Below are 26,475 nucleotides of genomic sequence, written 5' to 3' on the forward strand. Positions count from 1 at the left end.
CTTCATAAATCTTCAGACTTCTATTAATGCTTCTATTAATTGCTTGAGACAACCATTTCAGAGGTGGTTTTTCTCTCTCTCATTTCCACCCCCTTATTTCCCATGTTGGCCTCTACGGAAGATTTCTAATTGCATGCAGGTTACAAACTGTTAATGTTCTCAAAATGTTGTCAGTATTCAGGTAAAATACAGCGACCTTCCCAAAGGGATGTAGGACTAAACTTAGAATGTCCTTGTTTTTAGTGTTTTAACAAGTCCTTTGCAGAGATGGTACTAGTAATTGCATTTCTATTTTGGCTGAGTCACAGTGTCTTGTTAGTACTGGCTTCAGAGGAAGATTTCATGTGTCTTCCCTACTAGCCAGAAGATACCAAGTTCATATCCATTTGCCATAGTTTGAAGAGCATTCATAAGTTGAATGATGGGAAAACTGTATTTTCTCAAGTTAAAGGCTGAGTTATTTTTAGGACTATGTGACTTGTTAGAAATCTCTTCCACTGCAAATGTTTCTGCACTCACTTAATTCCTTCTCCAAGCATTATTTTCAAATATTTATTGCAGTTGTTTTGTTATGCCTATAAGGCTGAAAAAGAACAGTACTACCTAGAATGTTTTTATATTTTTCCTGTCTTTTTGTTGGGGTTTGTGCTCCAGGTAGTTTTGTAAGGACATTTGCCACATGACTTAGAAACGGAGATCATCTTCAATTATTGCAACAACTAGATAACAAGACTAAGTTGAATTACAAAAGATAACAGGGATAACACTGTGCATGGCACTGTCCAAGGAAATTAAAGACACAGTCCCTTCCCCTAATAGTTTAGAGTTGAAGGCCTAGAGTCAGTGAAGTGTTATGGCTAGGTATACAGTTACCCCCTCCCATGTTGATTTTGAAGCCAGCTGGACCCGTAGGTAGGATTAGAACTCAGGTGAGTTAGGAGAGGTTAGACTAGATAACCTTTGCGGTCCTTTCTAACCCTATGATTCTATACTTCTACGTGAGGTAGGGAAGGATAACTTGACAAGGGGAGCAGAGAGGTACATTTACCTAAAATAGAATATGGGGGTTTAAGTCAATTCTAAATATAGGTAAGTAGGTAGATATAGACTTTAATATCTATCTGCTTCCATGGTGTTGAGTAACATGGCAGAGCCTTTAAGCCCTCAGCTAACCTACTCCTATAGCTGAATTTTTTTCTGCTTCTATTTGTGTTCTTCCACCACTTACCAAAAAAAAAAAAAAAAAAAGCCCTTCCTCAAAAACAGAATAAAAGTAGCCATAATTATTAACATGATTCAGGCCTAAAGATCCCAATCCTACCAGGATCTCTGCAGGGGCATACCCACTACGCCTATGTGGATCCCCATCAAAGTCAGTGAGACTCCTCATAGGACAGAAGTCTGCCTCCTTGGAACTCATTACAAGGGTTAGAAGGAAATTAGAAATACTTTTTTTTTTTTTTTAATTACCAGTACTTATTTTGAAAAATCATCATCAGGCCTCACATGACATTTGATTTGTCCAGGAAGAGTTTTTTATCTGCTGATCCTAAATTCTTAAAAATTGTTTATTTTGAAAATAAAATGATCAAAGGAGAAATGGAACACTTCACAAGTGTGTATGAAAGTCTGATTATGTGGTGCTGGTTAATATAAAAAAATGTGCAATCGTGGTATTGAAGGTTTTGACCAGTGCTTCATAGAGACCATCATGTCTACTACTTAGATGGCAAGGTCACAGTGTACACTGGGTGATTGCCACTCATGCAGTGCTTAAATTTTGTGTAGACCTGTAAGGTTCTAAATTACAAGATCTGCAAATTCCTGCTGACATGAGATTAGGTATAAATGGAATTATAGTTTTAGTCTTCAGGGGATCAGATTTACCCAGACAGCTTTAAGGATGTAAAAACTTTTGCTTCATAAATGCATATAAGGAAATAGGCATTGTTCAAATATGCATTTACACAAAGGTTTTTAAACCGTGAATACTGGCTGCAAGGTATTATCTTCAGAGGACCAATTTTTCTTTCGGTGTTTTTCGGGTTTTTGTTAGAATAAATGGACACAAATCAGATGTCAAGAATTATAACATTCATAAACCAGTCGGAGAACACTTCAATCTCTCTGGTCACGCAATTACAGACATGAAGGTCGCTATCTTAAAACAAAAAAACTTCAAATCCAGACTCCAGCGAGAAACTGCTGAATTGGAATTCATTTGCAAATTGGATACTATTAATTTAGGCTTAAATAGAGACTGGGAGTGGCTAAGTCATTATGCAAGGTAGCCTATTTCCCCTTGTTTTTTCCTACACCCCCCCCCCCCCCCCGACGTTCTGGTTAAACTTGGATTTATGCTGGAAATGGCCCACCTTGATTATCATACACATTGTAAAGAGTGTGGTCACTTTAGATAAGCTATTACCAGCAGGAGAGTGGGGTGGGAGGAGGTATTGTTTCATGGGCTCTGTGTATATAATGTCTTCTGCAGTTTCCACAGTATGCATCCGATGAAGTGAGCTGTAGCTCACGAAAGCTTATGCTCAAATAAATTGGTTCGTCTCTAAGGTGCCACAAGTACTGCTTTTCTTTTTGGGTTTTTGTTTGTTTTTACTGGTCTCAGGCTACCACGCTAATTTGTCCTTTGAGATTGCTGTACTTTTTAACATGCACTTCAAAACACTTAGTTACTCAGTCATCCAGACACACAGTACTTAGTTTAAAATGTGTGGACTGAACTGGCTAAAGTAGTCTTTCATAATGTAAAATGTTTCACAAAAGAATCCCTTTGTTGTGTAAATCATGTTAGATATGACACATATGCAAGATTTTAATGCTTTGTTGTTCTGGGTAGAGTTTTTTTTAAATAATCTCTTTGCTGTGTTTGGTATAGTTCAACATACGTAAAAGGAAGTTGTTTAAAAGACAAATGTGTATTCTGTCACTGTTGAGTATGAACAGCAGACACAGTAGTTTAGTAGTCCAAGATTCCAAGGAATGTAAACATATCATTGCTGTTTGAGTGGCTAGGATCTAACTCTTCAATTGACAGTGCTTTTAAAAATTGAAAAATACCATTTTGCAATCTAAGGGTGTAACCGTATAAAGTTTGACTGTGGAATACTTTTAAACAGATTAACAGTGTTGCCACCACAGATCATTTAAATTATGCTGGATACTGGCTCTTGTATCCTAAATGTAGGATAGGAAACTTAAATTGCGTGGAATGCTCTTAGTTGTTTTAAACTTTTAATATGAAAATATGAAGTCGGTGCTTCAGGGACCAGATTTTCAAAAGTGCTCAGCACCTACAGATGGTAACAGCTTTCAAAAAGATTTCAGCTCTCATTTACACATCTGTTCAAAATGGCCAGATTTTAAAAAATGCTCTAGACCCCAGCCACTCCTATAGTTCCCTGTCAGGAAGCAGAGGGTCAGTGACTTGTACAAGAGCACAGAGTGAGCTTTATCTGATCCAGAATTAGCACACCAGCCTTTCTGGCTTCTAGTCTTGTGCTCTGATTTCTAAACTATGCTTTTCTCTCTTTAGTATATTACAGAAGTGACACAGTTGGATCTTGGTACTGGAATTATGTAAGCTTAGGTTCCCCTACTGAGCCTGATGCTGCAGCATGTGTTATGTACTATCCCATGATCCAGCATCCAGCTTTGTGATTTTAAATATATGGCGTGAAATCCTGATCCCATTGAAGTAAATAGCATTGCACCCATTGATTTCAAAAGGGCCAGGATTTCATCCATTAATATCTAAATTATATGTAGCCATAAAACACTAATGATTTTAAACTACCTTACCCTTTAGAAATCAAAATTATATTTTTCATTTTTTTAAAAAAAACCATTGCATTAGATAGTACATGAACTTCACATATTCTGGAACCTTTTTGGATACATCATGAGGCGACACGAAGCTTCTTCTGGACTTTTTGATTTCCATAAAATCGGTATTCTGTTTTATTTTAACAGATTTGCCCCTGAAGAATGCTGCTTTGAAGAAAGACCCTATAGATGTAAGATCTTGTTACGTTTGCTTTGTTTTACGTTTTGGATTTACATTGAGCAGTCTCTGAAGGGAAATAAGAGAGACGGGGTGCCTTTTATTGGACCAGTTTCAATAATACCTTTTATTGGACCAGTTTCAACAGAAGTTCAACCTCACGCATCTTGTCTTTCTAATATCCTGGGACGACAAAATTGCATACCGCAATGTAAAGGGAAATGTTATTTCTAGTATATACAAGGTCTGTGTATAATTAAGTTATGCAGCTATGCAAATTGATGCATAATTGCTATTTTTCAATTTGCCACATAATTGTGCTTAGAGTACCTCAGCTCTTCTTTTCTTACCTTCACCATCCAGAGCTTGGTTCTTATCTCTGAACCTGTGCACTCAACCTGATAGGTGTTGAGAGCATTGCAGATGCAAGCACACTGAACTTTTCAGGAAAGAGGTTTTGTTACATTACTTTGCAACAGTCTGTGGCCATTTCAGGACCAGTGTTGACAGATTGAAATGAGAAACTTCATTAAATCTCCTCAGCAGGAGGAACAGAGAGGAAAAATGGGGATGATAATTGAAACTTTAAGAAGGCCGGGCTTTCTGATAATACTATGTGTTGTGATCATACAAGGATTTGTAGGTTGATAAATATAATAGGGTGTAGTTGAAAACATTGCAGATGTAAAATGTCATAGGGTATTAAAGGCATGTACTTTATAACACAAAGCTGCTAATCCAGATGACAAAGTAATTTATTAAAGTATAAAAATTAATAATCTATAATGTACTTAAAAATGTTAGAATCACTAAGCATTTACCTGTCTGAGCTATTACTAGAGAATGGTTCTTTCTGTAAGAATTATTTCCCAGTCCTGAATTATTATGGTGATTTACTGCATTTATGGTCATCCTAAAACTGCTATTTATAAATTTAGTATCTGCACCTGTAGCTGTGTGCTCTCCCATTAATGCCGATTAGTATGTAGTCCATTCTATTACATCCTTTTCAAAACCTATAAAAATATGTTTTAATTGAAGCTTGAAGGAAAGCTCTCATTAAAAATATGGTAAGTAGAAATTCTGGAAATACTAATAGTTATTACAGAGCTAGACTGGTCTTCCATCATGTTGCTGTTCTATGTTAGTGTAGGTATTAGAGCTCTGAGAACAAACTTGTTTGTGTTCATTCAGTTCTTTCCTTCTACGGCATATTCTATTTTGAGAGTAGCAATTGGGGAAAACTTTCTCTTCTTTCAGCCTTCATAACTTCAATGAATAAAATAAGTGTATTAACTTTGCAATTGTGATTTACGCTTAGGTGGAAAACTCTGACACACAAAGAGTTGAAGAGTGTAGCTACAAAGAAAGGAAATCTAAATCTCCAGTAACCACAGATAAAGAAACAGGTAAGTAAGTATATTCTTACGTATACTGTACACCAGAGCTGGTTAGAAAAACACTGACAGAACCATTTTCAGTTGGAAAGTGTAGTTCCGTGAAAATTGAAAAGTGTCAATTTTGCCAAAATTTCCTTTCAAAGTAAAAATGAGCGGGAGGGAGTGTCTCAGCCTTTCTGGGACAAACATTTTTCCTTTCGAAATGACTTTTTGCTTAATATTTTTTTTTATTTTGTATTCTATATTATTTCAGTCAAAGTTGAAATAAAAGTTTCAATTGACCAAAAACAATTTTTTCCTGGAATTTTCTTTCATGGAGGATTTCAGTGTTTTCAGGTTTTGTTCTTAATTAGAACAAAAACAAATTTTCAAAATCTTGCTCAAAATGGAATTTCCATTCTCCACACAGCTCTATTGTATACACATGCAGCTAAACAAAAAGGGAAGTTCCATGCTAAATGTGTTTGTGAAATATATTTCTCTTGCTGATTGTTTCACCATGGAATTACTTAAACCATGACTTAATTTTTAATTTTTGACTTTGGGATATACCAGCAAAGGGTAATTGTATGATGCTGTTTGGGACCAATAGTTCAGACTAATATACACTGTTTATTTCTTTATAACTTTCAGCTCTCAGTTGCACGAGAGTGGCTCAAAAATCACTGTCCTACCCTCATTTTTCTCTTCAGAGATATTACTGAATTATCTGATCAGATAGGTATTTCAGTTGTTTTTACTATTGGACATTTTGAATCCAAAAAAGTTAGGCCTAAATTTTCAGGAAGTTTCATCATGCAGTTACCATAGTGTATACTGAAGTTGGGTAATTCTTTGCATTCACAGAACTTTTATGCATGCAAATCCCCCAAAATAAAGCAGGAACAGCACAACAGCAGTGTACTGCTGTAAGCGAAGAAGATTTTACAAATCTCTTTTCATTCCCATATATTGCATTGAACCGTTTTCTTATAATTGGCCCACAGGTGATTAGAATTCCCTGCACACCCAGATATCTCAATGTTAATCACCTCTCTGCCCCCTTTTTTGTTTAGCTCCCTCCCACGATGCCATAGGTGGTACTAGTGACCATTAAACTTTGGTCAGAGAAATCAAACTCGACTTCACATCCCTTCAAAGCCCTATTGAAGGCAAAGCTGTTATTGAGTTATCCAGTGTAACTTCTACAGTACAATGGCAGTCTGTAATGAAAAAAATCTCTCACACAAGAGTATTGTACAACTGTTAATTTTGTGGTCAAACTAAGGTCAAACATACTTTTTTGGCATAAGAATTATTCTTTACATACTCTTGCTTTTTTACATAATATAAGGGAAGAACATATAGGTGAAATACTGAACACCAGAAAAAAAAACCTTACCTTTCCTCTAGATTTTCCTTACTGCTAGAATAGGGAGACAAAAATAAGTCTAAATGTACCCTTTATTTTCCTTCTTGTGTGTGAATGTTAGTGATCATAAAAGGCACCTCTCTGATATCCCCACAGAGTGAAGTCCTCTGTATATTCACAGAACAGGTATAGTAAACGCAGCTACAGTGCCTTAGAACCCTGATTTGGAGGGATTATCATTAGCAGGATAGTTCAGTCTCAGTGCCCAATCACTAGACCTGTCCCCTGGGACTGCCAACAGATGTACTGCGTCCACTGGGAATTGGACTGAGGAAAATCAATCACAGTGTAACTTCAGAATGAAGATTTAAATACTTAATTCTGTTCTACTCAGTCCAGCTCCAGGCAAGATGCAACATACAGTGCATAAATGCTCTTCATCGCTACACTTTTCTCTGAGCATTTTATATCCAATATATGCAGTGTATACTAATAACTTGATCATTTATATATTTATACCTTTGTGTTTCAGCACAGGAAACTTCAAATACTATAGACATGACAGCAGCAGCAAAAATCCAGATTGAAGTAAAAGATCAAGAGGTAAGCATGCTTATTATATTCACCTTTTACAGACTGAAGCAAAACATACATAATCATTTTACTTCAAGACCTTGGGTTTCCTGACCCAGCATTCTAAATGGAACATGAAGTTGGTACATATACAGATACTTTTGAACTACCAGTGCCTGGGAACAGGATTGCCTCTTCTGTTCTCTCATGTGGCAAATCTGACATACTCCCACTTTTTAATTACAGATAGAAATACCTGATCAGGAAAAAGTAAGCAGCATGCCAGGAATGGAAAAAAACCAATCGCCTACTCGAGAGGGTGAATCAGGTAGCTAAAACAACTGTAGACACACTCATATTTATCTTCATAAATCTTGAGGGCTTTTTATACTTGTGTGTTCAAATTTGTGTCTATAACCTGTGGCTCATGGGCCAGTTTGGTAACTTAATGACAGTGCTCTGCACAGCCATGCATAAGGCTCAGGTCTGATTTCCAGTCCTAGTCTCTACCTTCAAAGGTTGATTTGGTTCCAAGAAATTTGTGGGAGTACCTGGCACTGATCATTGATGAACTCTCTCATTAGGGAGTAGCACAGGCAGATTAGAGACACCTGATTCCTGCAGGAGCAGAGACCTCCAGCCAGGACTTTGTTTTGTCCAGCCAGGACTGGAGCCTTCCCTTCACATTGCCTCTGCAGGAATTGGGTGTCACTGGTCCTGAGGCAGCGCAGGGAGCCCTCTGCAGCTGCGTTATCATGGTCCCCCACACTCCCATGACAGCAGGGCCACAGAGGGCTCCCTGTGCTGCTGCAGAAGCCATTCATCAGCATGTAGCATCCCCTGGAGCTGGGGGCTCATCTTTCTCAACAGCTGTTTGGATAATAGGGTTTCAGATAAACAGGAGAATAATGTATATTTTTATTTATTTATTTATTTATTTTTATTTATTGAGACTACCTTCTTGTTCTCCAATATCTCCATTTTTCATTTAAACAAAAAAGTCAAATATAGCCCTTATGGTTGAGAAAATAACCTTGAAAACATGCACATGACCCATGCAGTACTGTCTGCTTGAGTTTGCAGAGAGTCAAAAACAATTACTCTGACAAGTGGGCATCGCTCCTGTTCATCTCCATGGACTGTTAACTCAGATGTTAAATGTCAACATCGTTACGTATTTCACTGATGTTAAAAGCAGTTGAGAAAGCAGAGGGATGTATTAGGAAGACCTGCATAATCTGTTGAGTGGCATTTCTTTTTGGTGTTACGAGTGGATGGCGCATAGGGGAGTACCACTGCCTCTTTGTCCCCAATCTGATCAGTGGAGTTGAAAGGCCAGAGTGGAGGAACAGAGCCAGAGTGCATCCTCATCAAATGGCAGCCACTCCCATAGAATCCAGCAAGGAATCCCCATTTCCATCAAGGGAGAGCCCAGTCCAGCAGTACCCATAGATATAGGTGCATCGTACTGAGAGGGAACCAACTCCTGCAAGCCTCAGGATCCCAGCAGAATAAACACGATCATATTTTGAACATCACAAAATCTACTGCGAGTGGTGTCTCATTTTGGCATCTGAAGTAGGTGGAGCTTAGCTTGTTGGTAAAGCTTGAGAGAATATCACTATTTTTTTTTTCCCAGTTCAAGCCCCGATGGACAGGGCATAGGGGCTTGATCTGGGAGGTGAAGTTGGGGGGAGACAAAGAGGGAATAGGCACTCCACTCTAATAATATCCCCCCAAATGTTTCACCTGTTCAGTCAGAGCATCTACTGTCAGAATCTATATGGGAATATCCATCTAAGAACTGTGATCTGCCCTGGGTAATATTGATTAAGCCCTGCCTCAATTACCACTGAAGAGTTTTACAAAAAGAAGATATTGCACCTCTTAACCATAATTATTTTATATACGCTACATATTAATGACATTAGAAGAGTAAAAATATGTGAATGATATTGGACTAATGGAAATTTTCACTTCCTCTCTTGATGACACTAAACTGGGAGGAGAGGTAGATAGGATACAGAGGGACCTAGACAAATTAGAGGATCAGGCCAAAATAAATCTGATGAGGTTCAACAAAGACAAGTGTAGAGTCCTGCACTTAGGACAGAAGAATCCCATGCACTGCTACAGACTAGGAACCGAATGGCTACACAGCAGTTCTGCAGAAAAAGACCTAGGGGTTACAGTGGACGAGAAGCTGGATATGAATCGACAGTATACCCTTGTTGCCAAAAAGGCCAATGGCATTTTGGGTTGTATAAGTAGGGGCATTGCCAGCAGATCGAGGGACGTGATCGTTCCCCTCTATTCGACATTGGTGAGGCCTCATCTGGAGTACTGTGTGCAGTTATGGGCCCCACACTACAAGAAGGATGTGGAAAAATTGGAAAGTGACCAGTGGAGGGCAACAAAAATGATTAGGGGACTGGAACACATGACTTATGAGGAGAGGCTGAGGGAACTGGGATTGTTTAGTCTGCAGAAGAGAAGAATGAGGGGGGATTTGATAGCTGCTTTCAACTACCTGAAAGGGTTCCAAAGAGGATGGATCTAGACTGTTCTCAGTGGTAGCAGATGACAGAACAAGGAGTAATGGTCTCAAGTTGCAGTGGGGGAGCTTTAGGTTGGATATTAGGAAAAAACTTTTTCACTAGGAGGGTGGTGAAGCACTGGAATGCATTACGTAGGGAGGTGGTGGAATCTCCTTCCTTTGAGGTTTTTAAGGTCAGGCTTGACAAAGCCCTGGCTGGGATGATTTAGTTGGGGATTGGTCCTGCTATGAGCAGGGGGTTGGGCTAGATGACCTCCTGAGGTCCCTTCCAACCCTGATATTCTGTGATTCTATGATGACTGCTTTTCTTCTATTGCTCCAGAGAATAAATGAATTTGTCAACATGATTCATTATAAATATATTTGAATGCAAACATATGGCATGTAAAATAGTTTTGCTGTTTAATCTGGTTGGAGTGCAGTTGAGGTCCATGTTTAATTTAGTGTGTCACATCTATGAAATTGAGGTTGTTTTTTATGCTTTTTAAAAAAAACTATGAAGTAATATGGAACTGAAAGTCTCTTTTCATTGTTTCATGTATTTGCTCCTTCAAAGAGAAGGGCTTGATTTTTTTTATTTCCCCCTTCCCCCCCCCCCCCCCCCCGATTTACATTTTTGTAAATCAGGGACAACTTGGCTGACATCAGTGGAATTACACTGATGCAAAACGGGTGTAAAGAAGAAGAGGATCAGGCTCTCATAAGCATAGACAGGAGCATTTCAGTTAAACATTTAAACTGTTTTGCAGATGATTATCCAGTTACTCAAGATTTGAGAAAAGGAAACAAACAGAGTCAGTGCTCCAAAATAAAAGATAACAAGGTATTTTTATCCATTTTCACTGTTTTAGTCAAAAAGATATTGAGAGAATTTGGTGTCTGATGCTGTAGATATGTGTTTGATTTTTGGAGGGGAGTGGTTTTCATAATTACAGTAATTGTAAATGCTTACAATAATATTTTAACGGTTAAATTTTACTACGTAAAGATTCAAACTGTTCAAGCCTCAATTTTGAACTCTTCCAAAATTTTGAAGCTGCTAAGTGTCACGCATCAGATGTGACATTCACACATTTGGCAGCTCTTCGCACCTTCCTTCATTTCAATATAATCTGCCTGCAGCAGAATCTTGTACATCTGGCTGGTCAGCAGACATACAACCTCAGTTCCCTCTCAACCATTGCAGGCAGCTGCTGCTACCAAAGATTCTGCTTCCCCTCTCTCTGCTCCTCTTGTTGGTGCCCTGCCAACTTGGGTCTCTGGAATTGGGGGAAGGGGAAGAAGAGGAGGAGGCTGGTGCTATATATTGCAGGCAGAGACATGAGGAAATGAGGGAGAAGGGGCAGAATGGAGGAATACTGAAAGGGAGGAACAGAAAGGTGGGTTAGAATGGGGAGTAGGGACAGAGATTGGCAGGAGCTGAAAATGAGCAGGATTTAAAGGCTGAAAGAGGATTGGGACATAATTGTGGGGTGACTGGAGAGGGACAGCTTGGTGAAGCCTATTTCAGGTTCACTGCCCCCTAAAATCTTCTTCCTATACAACACTCCTAGGCTGTGCCAGCCTCTTCTACAGTCCCACCCACAGTCCAGGCTATCTCAGCTTATCCCCCTGAAGAAAACACCCCTTCTAAACTCTCCTTCCAACATCCCATTGTCCATTGGTTGCCCCAGTCCCCTGCTTTTGAGGTTTAATGGGAATAGGCTCCTGTCTCCCTTGCATGTATGGCTATGAAGGACCCTGAAGGGGAAACCACTAGCTATTTTTCATCATCAAGAAATGTCACACACAGAGCTGAACACCACCTGGTTACTGTGAAATTTGTATAGTCAGTAGGGAAAATACCAGGTTATTTTTTCTTTCCCGTGCATCTGATAGAAAAATAGCCATTATCTGAGTGTGTCTGAGTATATTCTGTGTGACCAGATTGCCCCACTACTTGGTACCAGCATTCAACTGATGCTCTGTGTTTGGTAAGAAAAAAAAAAAGATAGCATGTACAGCAGAGGTCCCACAGTAGTACGTCTTCTATTGACCTTTCATTAATCTGCAAATATTAAGACAAAATTGGAGGGATAAAATGCTCTATAGAGGAATGAGCCCATGAGATTTTGTTTGTTTTCTCCCCCATTGACTTTAGTACTAAAGTTTTAATAAGGAATTAAATAGCCATGAAGAATAAAAATAGTATTTTACATTCATATTTTTTAAGAGTAGCTGGCAGTGACCTTATAGTTGTAATAAAATACCTCTTTTTATTATTATTTTTTCAAAATAATTAAGGACGTGACCTCTGGAGATACAGCTGAGGTATCCAAAGAAATCATTAGGAAACACATACCTCTTTCAAGTGCTGTGGAAGAAAAAGGTAATGTAAATATAAATTCAGGGCAATTTACTGAAACTGTACACAGTTAATTTTTTTAATTAGAATATGTCTCTGAGAATGAGAATCTTTATTTCATAATTAAATATTTGCTTATCTTCTCCATTAATAGAGTTGTCTATAAAAATGTTAAGTGTAGCAGCCATTGAAAAACACATGGTTGGCTTCTGAAACTCCCAAAGAGTTGATTTGGGGCCCCTGGAAGACCTGTCCAGAGAAGGTGCACAGGAATGTAAGCCAGCCACTGCTTCTGCTCCATTGCATGACCTGGAGTCAGAAAATGGGCAGTTTGCCAGAGAGATGGGAGGGTCAGGGCACTTCACTAGTGAGGCTCTGTGTAAATCTGGCCATAAATTAAAGCTGCCTTTCCTTGACAGAACCACAACCTGCTCTCCCAGAGAGGAACTCCCCTTTCCAATACAGCTGCCTGTAGGAGTAAAGTGTATAAATTGCATTGACTGTGGGTGACTTAGCCCTATTAATTAATTTATACACTGTACTAAAAAAAATGATATAGTGTCCTATGAATTAATGTTGGCTTTGACTTCCTCATCTACCTTCCTTTGCATAGTGTCTATACACTAACAAGGGATTGATCTGTTTAATGGCTTCAATTCTCAATACCAACAAACCTGCTGACAAATCTGAGTTTGTTTTGCAATTAACCACCTATTCAGCTCACCTCCCTACTTTCTGGTTGGTGGGTGTGGGGAAAAAATTAATAGTAGTATCAATAAATGAGTTGACTTTGGGGTTCTTGTTATAATAATATGGGTCACCCTCTCAAACATTGTAATTCCATTACTTTAAAATCCAAAATCCTGTACAGTAACTCCCACTTGTCTAATGAAGCAGCCTAAACAACATAATACAGCAAAAATTGTAAGACAAATACTACCTGATGTATTAATAATATTTTTACTGACGTTTAATTTATAGTACCCCCAGGCATATAAAGTAGTTTTGAGACAGTACAGAGACTGTGGCCAGTACTTTTTGTTTCTAAAGCAAAGATACGCAGTGAAGTTGTGTCTTTGACTTTGTATTTTGTGCAGATGAGTTAACCAGCAAGCAGGATACTTGTGAAAAAGCAAAGCAGAGTCTGGAGTCTAATTTAAGTTCTGTAGAGGCAAGTAGTCTTATCCATCTTAATTCATTGCCATTTGAAAGTTTAGCATTAAAACAAAATTACATTTTGTCTTTTACTTTCTGACTGCAGCAATAAAAATAATATTGACTTCACCACAGCCATAGAAGAAAACAATGATTTGATCACCTGGAGCATCGTAGAGTGACTGACTAAATAGCCACACCATAATGTCCAATCCAGAATATAAGCCATAAGTAGTGCTGTCATCACCTAGAGTAAAAAATGCAGGAGAGAAGTCATATGACTTGTGAGGTTTTCTGGGGTTTTTTTTGAAGAGAGTAATCTAAAGAGAGACATGGTATGTGCTGGTGCTGTATGTGTAACAAATTGCATTTAGCATGCAACCTTGACCACTTCATTTGCATTCCTCCAAATTAATCCATCTCTACCAAGATTACTCCCAAAAGGCAAAACAGCCACGGGTGTTTTTTTTGTTTTTTGTTTTTTTTAAACATAATCTGGCAGAACATTTTTCTTTACTTCCCAGACCCCAGCCTCACAAAGGCTGGATTTCTCCCTCCAAACTACAGTGGCCTGAAATATACACAAAAGTAAATTCTGGACCAGTGACAGGTTTGAGATCTGATATCTCATGACTCTTCAGAACTATAAATCACAGTAATTGTTGCTATTTACTGTTAAAAGCCAAGAACTGTCCCTTTCCAATGGTATAAAGACTCTATTTCTAGTCAGGTATCAGGGCACAATATCTTGACATATTGATATATGGAAAAGCTATTGTAGGCAATTTTCAGAAGTTTAAATATATTTGTATTTTTCCCCTTCAGAGAGATGTATAGTTGAATTTATGTTTGTTAAGGCAGCAGCCTGGCTTTACAAACCGAGGGGTGTGAAAAATAGTACTTGTCTGCAAAGTATGTGGCTGAGAAATGTAAGTTAATTTACTGTATGTGAAAGGTGCATTGATTGACTGTCCTGGAGACTGCAATCACTACCTAGACACAGCACAGGTAGTGACAGTGCAAATTTACCCTACAACACTCCTATTGTATCAAAACCCAAAATTGGAAGAAGCATCTCTATACCTGTGTCTACGCTATGAGTTAGAGGTGGGATTCCGAACTCCTGTGCACACATTTGTGCTAGCCTGGGAAAAGCGAAAGTGAGTATAAATAGTGTGGCCACAGTAGTAGCAAGACAGCTATTTCTATTTGCACTAGCTCTTATCAGACTAGTGCACGTATGCATACACAAGCTGAGTAGCACACCTCTAGCTCGTAGTATGGATGTAGCCTAAGAGTACATCTGCATTGCAGCTGGCGATGTGAATTGCAGCTTGTGTAGACACATCTGTGCTGTCTGTACTCTTGCTAACTTGCTAAAAGGAAAAGTGAAGAAACTGCAGCGCGGGCATAAGTGTGGGCTGCATGAGCAAATACGGACCCAGAAATGTCGAGTGGGCTTGTGAAGCTTGCACTGCAGCATCCTCTTTCTTTTCCTTTTAGTGAGGTAGCTAGGCTATAGCTAGCATGGGTACATCTGCACAGGCTCCATTCAAACCCTCAGCTGCAAGGGTACCATGCATACCCTAGAGCTGAGAGGGAAGTAGGTTTCTTTGCTCATTCACAGCTTGATCTAAAGTCCACTGAAATCAGAGGAAAGACCATCTTCGGCTTCAATGAGCTTTGGATCTGGTCCTCAGTCTTTGGTCTCTCTCCTGGAACTAGCAGCGAGGTGCCAGTTGTGGTGGTGGTTTTGGGGATCTGGCCATCTGTCCAGTAAAAATTAGACTGACCTGCACTAACTTATTTCACAGAGGCTACAATACAGCAATCAGATGATGATTTTTGTTACTTACAACCTGGGCTAGATTCAAGCCAATAACCTAGAGGTAAAAGATTGCATTCTTTACCAAAGCTTTGAAATATGTAGACCCCAACTAGTGCTGAAGTGTAAGTTACATCGGCAGCAATTCTTACTCAAGACATATGTCTTTAAATAATAGAAAAAAAAAATCTTATTTTGATCATCTGAATGGCTCAGCTGTTTGCAGACTTTTTTGGCTATTATGATTTGAAGGCCGTTCTGTATGTCATTGGAAAGATACTTTGTACTAGAAAAGGTCTCAGATTTCTCTTGAAACCATGATAGTATGGTCATTCTTAATATTGAATGAATACCTGCACTACTTTAAAACCTGATGTTACAGTAACTAAAGCCTGCTTCTCCCCCCACCCTTTTTTTTTTTTTTTTTTTTTTTTTTTAGGAAAATCAACCTGTAATAGTTAAGCGGAAAAGAGGAAGGCCTCGTAAATACCCTGTTGAAGCAGTACAGAGTAGTAAGTACTATGCGATATCTTCATGGAAAATGTGAAAACGTTAATGATTTTTCTGAATCTACTTTTTTTTTCTCCGTCAGGAGTGGATTCAGAAGCTGACACGAACACTGGGAATGTGAGTGTCTGAATATTTTATTTGGATTTACACATTTTGGTCATTTTAAAACTAATTTTTTTATGTAACTTACCATGTAAAAAACAAATCAATAAATATATAAACTAGAAATTATTGGTTGAGGGTATGGTCCTGAAAATATAATCCAATATAGTAGTTGATTTCTGTGAGCAAAAAGGTATTCTAACCAATTGACCGCAGTAGTAGTGTCCAGCAGTTTAGCAGTGCTTTTTTTGAATCCAGCATTGTAGATGTAAATTCTCGTTCAAAAATTGTAGCAGCAATGAAAATATCAAACTTTTTACAGATAATTTTACACACCGACTCAAATACTGATTGCAGACATTTGTATGCTGTTATTACCTATGGTGGGGTTATTTTGGTCTAAGTATAAGGAAAGGGGGAAAAGACTTAGACAGTTTTGCCCCCTTTCCCACCCTATTAGTTCCAGCAGTGAGCTCAACGTATATAAGTATTAAGTGCCTAATATGTAGGAGAGATGATCCAGTAAAAAAACTGGTTGTATGATCCCTGTATTTTGTCGGGAGTTTCAACATTTGTTTGTATTTAAGGCCGTTCTGTATGTCATTGGAAAGATACTTTGTACTAGAAAAGGTCTCAGATTTCTCTTGAAACCATGATAGTATGGTCATTCTTAATATTGAATGAATATCTGCACTACTTTAAAACCTGATGTTACAGTAACTAAAGCCAGTTTGTATTTAAGCTAATAGGCCTAGTCAGAAGACAGATATATGTAAATAGTAAATTAATAGCTCCCTAGGTAACCCTCTAACTTCAAAGAGTCTTTGCTGTCAATTTTATGAATATTCTAACCCGTACAACAGCTGCTAAAGAAGATACCTGTTCTGTTGAAAGCATTTTTGCTCAGTACAGTCCAGTCAAATTATAGTGTGGTGTGATGTTGAATCAGAACTTTTACTCCAAGTGTAGCTGATTGGAAATTTTCTGACTCGGAATTTCCCAAAGGTAAATGCCAAGTCACCAAATCTGAAATGGTCCACAGGAGTCAGGCAGCCTGAGGAGCCAGTTGGCCCGGGAGCCATGTGAAACCCAAATCCCAATCTTCCTGGCTTCTTAGCAGTCCGACAAGCAGGCTGCTGAAGAGGCTGAGAACCCCAGCTCCTGAGCTTTGAGGCTGCCTGCTTAGCCAAGGTTTCTGGGCTCCCAAATGCCCTTCAGCCTGCCTGGCAGAATTGTATCAAAGCAATTTTTCAATAAAGCCCTTTTTGGATTTGTTTTGCTGAGCGTCTTTCATTGTTTTGTTTTCGTTCCGAATCAGAATGAAAACAAATTTGGAAATCCTCCATGAAACAGAATTACTGTTCTTCATCTAGCTCTAATCGCACTCAACATTTGTTATTAGATGACAATTTCTAACAGCCCCTTTATAAGGGAATGTCCTGCATCTTTGTGTAGTGACTCACATTGGCAGATTTATCAATCAACATAAATTGGGTCCAGAAGGAGCTGGGTCTACCCTCCACCAGAAAGTGTGTCCCTATAACGTGAAGCCTTAGTGGTTGGAGATAAGAAAGGGGAGATTGCTTCTCATCCATTAATGCTACTGGGGATAAATGCATACTTCAAAGGGAACTTTAGACTCCTTATTGCAGACTCTTAAATCCAGTGGTGAAAGCAACTGTTTTTGTATTCTTAGCATAGCAGATTGTAGTTATGCAGTTTTTCCTCTATCCAGAGTGAACACTAATTTGTGGCTGTAGTGATTTTGTGAGTTTCTTTAGTAGTGTAGATTTACATAAAATTACTGTACTACACCTTCCTTTCCTACATATCATTATATATTAAATTGCCTTGATTGTGCAAAGTTAGTTTTCAGAAATGTGTGTAATCTCGGTTGTTTTCAGTAAGCAGTAGCATTCCAAGGTGTGAAATACATGTTTCAATAATTGACGTAAATTGATTTGTCCATGAACTAAGCTCACAAAAAATTGTTCCAAACTCTGTTGTCCAGTCATGCATAGAATAAATGCAGACCAGTGTCACTACAAGAAATTAGATATAAAATATTCTGAATGTCAGTCAGACTTTTCTGTTGTTTCCGGTTCTGGAAACATGTTTTTATATCAATGGAAGTAAATCTTAGTGCTTGCTAATCCATTGCTAGGTTTATCTAGTTCTATTTTAAGAAATGTTTGGGGCTTTTTTAATTTTAGGTTCAATTGTCTCCAACTCTTGCTACTAGAGGAAAGTTTTCTCAAACAGGTAAGCAAATAAATCATCCATCTCCCTTAACAGATCAGCAGGAAAGAGAAGGGGGGAACCTATAAAAGCTTACCTTCCAAAAAGTTCTAAAGTGTCCTTCCTGAGCTTTGCCTCTGCATTCAACCGTCTCTCCTCTCTGTAGAAACTAAGTAAATGAATTGGTAGAAACATGATGTCCATCCCTAACACGAGTTTTAGATAGAACAGAAAGATAGCAACTAGGTTATTCTCTTTTGATCCTGGTAGGACTTATTTCAACAGTGCTGCTCCTGGCGTTAAGTAAGAAATAATACACAACAGAAGATGTTGTTATGCTATATGTACATACACTGTGTTGGGGGGCACAGGGCAGAACTTCACAGAAGCAGTGACTACTATAGTAAAACTGACTCTCAACTGCTAGTTTCCATTTTTGCTTCCATCTCTTTCCATGAATCAGATACCAAAATTGCAAATATTAAGGTAAGGAGGTTAAAATATAAATAGAAAAATATGTACTTACCCTATCTTTGCTCAACTAACTTCACTTTCTATGGAAATTGGATCAAAAGATGGGTACAGATAGACCAAGGGAGGTATACAAAGCAACATTGGGATGGTATTGGTCAGTATGATAGGCTGTTGTCTCAGCACACTAGGAGCCTGACCACTGTCTAGTTTTTTGTAGGCTTCAGAGCCAAGAAGAGTTTTTATGAAGTGATTTTTGTTTTACTTCCCTTGGCCCAAGTAGTATTTTCAAACATGTATAACTATTAAATAAAAACGGGTTTTTTTTTTTTTCCAAACCTAACCAAGGCATTACACTTCAGTGAGGCTAGTTCCATGCTATGTTTGAAACATCAAAGTCTGGCTTAAAAATAGCTATCTCATGGGGGTTCATTGTGGGGAGAAACTTAGCGTTCAGAATAGGAAATAGGGTTTGGGGGCTTTTCTGTACAACAGAAGAAAGAGAAACACGGTTGATTCAAATTTCCCTTAACCCTCCCAAAAATAATCTTCTTTGGGCAAAACTTTAAGCATGGAAAATGTCTCAAGAATTTTTCAGAAATTTATGAGCACATGATACTGGATTTATAACTGAAACTGTTTTGCACAAATTACTATAGTGGTTGTTACTGGATCAAGATTTTTTGGGGATTATTACACAGGTTCAGGGTAGAACTTGTTTATATACTTTTATTGAAGCTTTATAGCAAAGCTATAGTATCCATACTATATGGACTAGATGACCTCTCGAGGTCCCTTCCAGTCCTATGATTCTACCATTCTGTATTTTAAAGAGAGGTTATATGTCTTGTGGGGTACTTTTTAACACATCTGTGTTTTTGTAAGAGGTTTTACGAAATGTTAATGTATTCATAGTTTAACATAGCAAAATGAATGAACTCTGTTCACATTTTATTATTCATTTGTTCATTAGAAGTTTTATTTTGCATGAAATACTTTTCTTAATGGAAGGACTAATCTCATACATTTTTACCTGCATAATTATATTTAATATAGGTATGTATGTGAATGTTAATAGTTTTCATTCACAATTCGAGCTTTTTCATTAATTTTATTAACTTAACTCCAACACACTTAAATGTGTGTTTTATTACACGTTTCTGCTCATACGAACTGATAATTTGGATAGTTAGATGTCCTTTCTACATATGCTATGACAAATAAGCAGATGGACTAATAGGATGATCAAGCTTTGTCCAACCAAATTGGCAGAGTCGAGGCTTGGGAGTGGGATTTTCTCATGCCGTGCAGACAGCAAAGAGAACTAGTAGTTCTATAGAGGGGGAAAGAAAGACAAGAATTTGCTTTTGTTATGAGCCTCCTTCTTCTTTCTGTTATGAGGGATTTCTATCTGCACCATTATTCAGATGATGCCAACTGGCAAAATTATCAGCCAGGAATGGAGTAGACTTTGTTCCAACACAGAGCTGAGCAGGCCAAAGTTAGAGGTTGTAAGCACCCACTACAGTGACAGCAGATATATAGTTTCCCTTTCAGGCCTGGGAGCTGCTTCTTAGGACAGTTTGCATGATGGAGATTGTATATGCATTTTTGAAACATGCACCACAGTCCTTCAGAAGTATTAAATGAAGGATCCAGTCTACCTTTACATGAATAGTCCCTTTTGATTAATGCAAGAGTTGCAGTCAGACCCTAAAACTCTATCCTTTTCTGTTGCTGCCATCCTCCTCTGTTAGATTGCAATTGAAATATTTAAATAACTTTGCTTTTTCATTAAAGTGGAATGGCATTTACTACTGATTTTAAATCAATAATTGCAGTAAATACAGTGTCATGTGACCTAAAAGTCTTAATTTTAAAGACCTGAATATTTTTAATGAATAGATCATCTCTTTTCAAAAACAAAAAAACCTGTCTTTTGTTTGCAGTTGGTTGGCATCCCTGCTGGAAAGAGCACTTTTAAATGTGTTTCTGACTACTTTGGTGATGTTTATACAAAGCCAACAAACTGAGTTTGGAAACTTTTTTTAAAAAAGATTGATTAGTAAAGGGATTTGAAGTTCAGTTTTACATTTAGGTAGAGTTCTTACAGTGTTTCTTCTTTTTAGCTAAAGACACGTCTAATAAGAAAGAAACAGCAAATGTAAGTTCAAGCATTTTTACTGAAAGCCTCTAAGCAGTATACTGAAAAATGGCCCGCTTTCTCACATTTCATTAGTCCTGTTTGCTTTCATTTCATTACCTCAGGAGGGTGAGGCAGGGAAAGCAGAGATGATTGTGCGTCGAAGAGGAAGAAAGCCCAGATGTTCTGTGATTCCATCAGAGGAAACTGGTAAGACATGAAATTGTGCTGCTCTTAACAGACTGAAGAGTTTATTGTGCTTAGGTGTACATAAAGTTGTAACAAGATCAACTTTATTATGTTTTCCTTTCATTGGGGAAAAAATCATTGGGTTACAGCTAGTGTAAATATTATGTAAATTGATGTAATCTCCTGTCAGAATTGGTACATCCCAGATGCTTCTATAAACCCCGATGAATTTTGTATGAATTCTGGCTGTGAACTGCAAAAGTAAACTATTGAGAATGTGTGTTTTGAGAGATTAAGTCAAACAAGTGTGAATTAAGTGTTGAAGGATGAAGGAAACGGAAAATTACTTATTCTACTACAAGTCCCATTTTAAATGCCTTTTCTAAACTAAGTGTCTTTTGAAGGGCCTTTCATGAAATTATAACACATGTAAAATTTTTCATGGACAGAAATACTGGAGCCGGAAAGAAAACGTCGGAAGTTGGCATCTGCTGCTGAAGAGGAAACAAAAGAACAGGAGGAAGACGAAGATGATGATGAAGATGATGATGATGATGAAGATGATGAAACGCATTCTGGAGCCACAACTAGATCAGCCACGAGATTAGAGGCTCAAAAGTAATATTCAGCTAGCTAGTATTTTTAAAAGACATTGCCTCCAATGTTCTATGACACACACAGTTAACTAACCTCTCTTTTTAAAAATAAGAGTCTGATATTGAAAAATCTGTCAGCCCTACAAAACAGGACAGTAACATTAGTGTTAAAAATCCCAGCTCCTCAACAGGTTGACCTACAAAGTGCAACTCCAAGGTTGCCTCTATTCTACACAACCTATGTCACCATTGCTATGCCAGCATCGCCCCCAGCATAGACACAGCCTACACTGACTGTTTTTTCTGTTGCTGTAGTAACATCGCCTCCCCAAACACCATTAGTTATGTTAACAGAAGCACTCTTCCATCCACATAGTTGCATGTATACTGGCAATTCACACCCTGACCAATGTAGCTATGCCAATATAATTTTTCCATGTAGACCAAGCACAAAGCAATGGCTTTCTTTGCAATTGAACTCTTAGTATTTTGTGCCATCCTCCACTCACTCTGGAAATTGACATGCTTTTCACTTCTCACAGGAATGAAACTGGCAGGGAGAATGATGGGAGTGGTAAAGCATGTTTACCAGTAACTGGAACAAAGATGATGTTGGGTTGCATGTATTAAGAGCTGAGATTTTAATATTTTAAAGTTTATCTTTTTAGCTACAACACTTAAAGTTGTGTGTGCGTGGTGTGGGGACTTATCCCTTATAAATATTGTACCTCATGTCATCATAACGTGAGCTCTGGTATCATCTCTAGCCCTTGTAGATGTCCTGAAGTTGACATTAGTTTAGTCCTCTCAAATTTTCATGGTATCTAGTGACCTTTTGCTTTATGAAGTCGGAGACTCTGAATCACAGTGCCTGGCTTTTTTCTGTCATGTGCTGTCATATTACTCAATGGTAGTCAAGTTAAGAAAATGCAATAGAGGAGAGAATATTAGTTCCTATCAGATATAACTACTATCTAAAAACTACATATTCAACCACCATAAGATGTAAAGCCCTACCCCTTCTAGAGGAGAGCAGCTAGACATGTGCTGATTCACATGCATAATGGCTGCATCCCATCTGTTTGTTACATCTTGGATTTCTGATAAGGAATTGGTTCTAGCAATGAGTGAGCTGTTACCTTTTGAACTGGCACCCATGCAGTATGTGTCCCTGAGATGTTTAGTGGTCATAGAAGGATCTGTTCTTGCCAATATTAGGGTGCTGCAGTTAATAAGTTCATAGATCTAAAATCCCCTTTTATCCTTGTGTAATAATGTAGTGTATAGGTATACTGATAAACATGGCTCATCTAAAAGCTTTAATTCACCCTGAAAAAAGTGAATCATGAAGTGAAAAAATGACATCATGGAGGTGACAAGAAGAATTTACCTGAGTCAGCAAATTTCTGCAAGGACCATGCTATGGATGTAGAACTTGATGGCTACTATAGTGGTCATAATACCACACACACCCCAGTGTATTCTTAAACTAGCTGCTTCCAAGATACTGTGTGTTGTGGCAGTGCAAAGAAAATTTTCAGTATGGAAAGGCCTGCCAAACTACTCCAATCCAAATTGTAGTAACCCTGTTCTTGGGATAAGGAGCCCAAATAAAGGGAATGGTACTTGGTCTCTCCAGAAGTCCAACTTTATATAAAAGTCCTGCAGATGCGGTCATGTCCAAAATTGGAGTATTCCAAAAGGTAGTTCTGATTCAAGCAGACAATTACAGTCTATTATTACATCAGCAAACTCGGATGGACAGTCTCTCTTCTCAAGAATCAAGAAGACCTGAAGATTCCTAAAAGACACTTATTTGTATCAGGCATGTAAGAACTAATTCCAGGCCCTTCTTCCTAGCCCTCCTGATAGGGATTTCTCCCAAGTTTGGAGCCAAGAGAATCTGGGTGATCTAGCAGGCAAACAAGAGGCCTCTAACTCCGTTCCATGCCATTTTTCTTTTGTATTTTCTTTTGTACTTCGAGAACATGAGAAGAAAAGGAGACAGCACCACAATTGTCAACTGCCATTTCTCTTCTAAGAATTATAGGAAAAAATGAGGACACAGCACCAATCTGCAGTGCTAAAGCAAGAAGTTTTCATTCTAGTGACCCCTTGAGATTAGAGAGAAATCTTATTTCTTGATGCCAAAAGTTAAATGGTACCAAGAGTACTGCCCGAGAGACCAACCTCAGTCTCTGTCAGTGCTGATGGATGATCTGGTGCATTCTAGGGGCTGTTCTCAGTGCAGTGAAACAAAAGTTCATTTCTAGTCTTTCTTATGTTGATGCTGAGCATAGGATTCCCATGGAACCATAGAATCAGATGTCAGGATCTTCTGAGTTAGTCAAGCCCAATCTTGGTTCCATTTTCAGTGACAACGTACTTTGACACCACCATCTTCATTGGGATTCTAGTAATCACTATCTTGGCTTCATTTCTGAGGACATCTAATTTTTACCTTTAGGGGACTCAACTGGTGCTCAGACCACACCTTTAACAGCGGTATTCTCTGGCCCTCAAGATCTTGTATGCAGAACAAAAGAACAGTCATACAATTGTTTGTCTGTGAATCCCCCAAGAGGAGTTATCTATACTGCCAACATCAACACACCCAAGACCAGATACTTGCTTGTAACTAAGATCTTCAGGTGTTTGTTCGTGTCCATTCCACATTAGGTGTGTGCACACTGTGTCCACCATTGCCAGAGATTTTCCCTCAGTGGTATCCATTGGGCCAGCTCCAGTGCCTTCTGGAGCCACGTGCTCATGCACTGGTATAAGGGGCACTGCCGGCCACTCATCTTCTTCTCAGTTTTCCTTCTTACCGCCCATGACATTGCTGGAACTATCTCTCTTGCTTCAACAAGGCTTCTTCCCTGGGGATTTTGGTCTCTGATTCCTAGTTGTTGTTTTAAACATAGCTTTAGTGTATATAGAAATTGTAGTTTAGAGGTAGTGTAAATAGCGTAGCTAGGGACTAACTATCATCGAGGGGCTTTGTTCGTCCAATTGGCGGGGTATGTCCCAGTCCCCAGGCTTCAAACCTTGTGCCTCCTGCAGCAAACCTATGCCCATGAGCGACCCACACTCAAGTTCTTTGAAGTGCTTGGGAGAAACTCACATGAGGGAAAAGTGCCAGATTTGTCAGGACTTTAGACCCCACACTAAAAAGGACAGAGAAATAAGACTCAAGGTTATCCTAATGGAAGCTACTCTCAGACCAGCCTCAGAGCAAAGCTGCTCCGATTCTGCACAGAGTACTTCGGCTTCTATGCGAAGCGCTCTGCTGGCACTGTGCTCTTCCCCACACCGTTCACCATCTCCCAGTGCAAAGGAAGAAGCACAAAAAGCAGCGCACTGACAGCGGGTGCTCGCCAGTGCAGAAAAAGGACAAGCATGGGGAAGGCAGCACAGTGTGACCCGCGCCATGGTCACCGAAGGAGAACTCTTCGTCTGAGTTGGAAGGGGAACCCCATGTACAGCCTAAGGGCTTGTCTACACTACCCGCCGGATCAGCGGGCAGTGATTGATCCAGCAGGGATTGATTTATCGCATCTAGTATAGACGCAGTAAATCGACCACTGAGCGCTCTCCCAGACTCCGGTACTGCATCAGAACGAGCAGCACAAGCAGAGTCGACGGGAGAGCGTCAGCTGCTGACTTACCGCAGTGAAGACACCGCAATAAGTAGATATAAATATATTGACTTCAGCTACTCTGTTCAAGTAGCTGAAGTTGCATATCTTAGATTGACGCCCACGGGGTAGTGTAGACAAGCCCTAAGAGTCACCCCCCCATACCCTGTGCATAATTTAATATTAAAGATAAGCACAACAATAATAAAGGACAAATCTCAATTCTGGGTTTCTTAAGATGTATTCTTCTTTACTCCCAAACTTGCAGATGTCATTTTGCATTGACAGTATTGAGCCACTTGTGGCAAATGCCATATAGTTTAATTTCCTGTACTTATTACATATGCATGCTGAATATGATTTGATTATTTTGCTGTATTCATTCATCATTTTTACAGAAAGTTTTCTGTTAACGTTTCAGAAAGCAGCCAAGCAAACCAACCACCCGTGCTGCTTCTAAAGGAAACAGCCCAAGTCCAGTTTCTCCTAAAAAACAGCAAAATTCAGCAGTGAAAAAGAGGTCGCCTAGTGAAGCAAAAGTTAGCAAGTCTCCTCCGTTGGCACAGTAAGTATGAAAATGGAGGCATCTTTTACTGTTTGTTTTGGATGTCATTAAATGGATCCTTTTTTCTGCATCTATAATTTACTACAGCACTGAACTGCAAAGCAAAAAGAAAAGTGGTTTTTGCCTTTCTCTGATATCCCAAAACTGTTTCAAAGGACTCTTCCCCATTTTTTTTCCTGTGTATTCTTTTACATTTGAAATATCAGGTCTTTACTTCCCATTCTGTGCTGGAGGATCTTGGAAAGTACTTAAGAGAGCCTGAGCAACAATGTCACACAAGGCTTTAATCTGAGCTGCAATTCTTTCTGGAATGGAGAAGATGCTGGGGCCAGGACAACTGCAATTTAGGTTTCAGTAGCATGTGACGTAATCAGGTTCTCCAAAGATATTCCCTCTTTCTGTCTGACGAACTTAGGAAGGGAGCCTTTGAGATTCCTAATATTTCAAGTTTTAAAAAATAGCACTGGAAGGGGAGGGAAGGAAAGCATTTTTTCCCTTTTTAAGTTTGAGGCTATCTCTATGTATGATACGGGAGCAATAAAGGGCACAAATAATTATTTACCTCTACAGAAACCCGCTACGGTATTGTTTACCTCTACAGTATTCCTCCATCCAATGTGTGGCATTGGGAGCACGTACGCTGCTTAAATAACTTTGCAGCAATAGTGGCAAGCACATATTGGATACTGACAGTTAGAGGCTGCATTTCAGTTTATATTAAGTACTTTGTGATGGCCAGTAGTTCAGACTGTGGTCATGTGTGGTTAGGGCTAGGGCATGATTGGCCTACACGTGCA

General features: G+C 38.8%; 1 protein-coding gene across 4 annotated transcripts in view; it reads left to right on the plus strand.

Moving 5' to 3' along the window:
* The window catches only part of BOD1L1 (biorientation of chromosomes in cell division 1 like 1), a 56,853-nt gene that overhangs the window by 28,567 nt on the left and 1,811 nt on the right, over nt 1–26,475 (plus strand). Inside the window, exons 13-26 of one of the 4 annotated variants that reach the window (XM_077815841.1) lie at nt 3,991–4,034; nt 5,343–5,430; nt 7,305–7,375; nt 7,592–7,673; nt 10,652–10,725; nt 12,186–12,270; nt 13,344–13,417; nt 15,666–15,738; nt 15,819–15,853; nt 18,052–18,100; nt 20,677–20,711; nt 20,816–20,900; nt 21,329–21,497; nt 25,535–25,678. In XM_077815841.1, coding sequence (XP_077671967.1) covers nt 3,991–4,034; nt 5,343–5,430; nt 7,305–7,375; nt 7,592–7,673; nt 10,652–10,725; nt 12,186–12,270; nt 13,344–13,417; nt 15,666–15,738; nt 15,819–15,853; nt 18,052–18,100; nt 20,677–20,711; nt 20,816–20,900; nt 21,329–21,497; nt 25,535–25,678 — 1,108 coding nt within the window. Of the gene's footprint in view, nt 1–3,990; nt 4,115–5,342; nt 5,431–7,304; nt 7,376–7,591; nt 7,674–10,651; nt 10,726–12,185; nt 12,271–13,343; nt 13,418–15,215; nt 15,291–15,665; nt 15,739–15,818; nt 15,854–18,051; nt 18,101–20,676; nt 20,712–20,815; nt 20,901–21,328; nt 21,498–25,534; nt 25,679–26,475 lie in introns of those variants that run through there. The other 3 variants (XR_013346000.1, XR_013346001.1, XM_077815842.1) reach the window with 3 other exon arrangements.

Source organism: Eretmochelys imbricata, chromosome 4 (genome assembly GCF_965152235.1).
Source record: "Eretmochelys imbricata isolate rEreImb1 chromosome 4, rEreImb1.hap1, whole genome shotgun sequence".
Lineage (NCBI taxonomy): Eukaryota > Metazoa > Chordata > Testudines > Cheloniidae > Eretmochelys > Eretmochelys imbricata.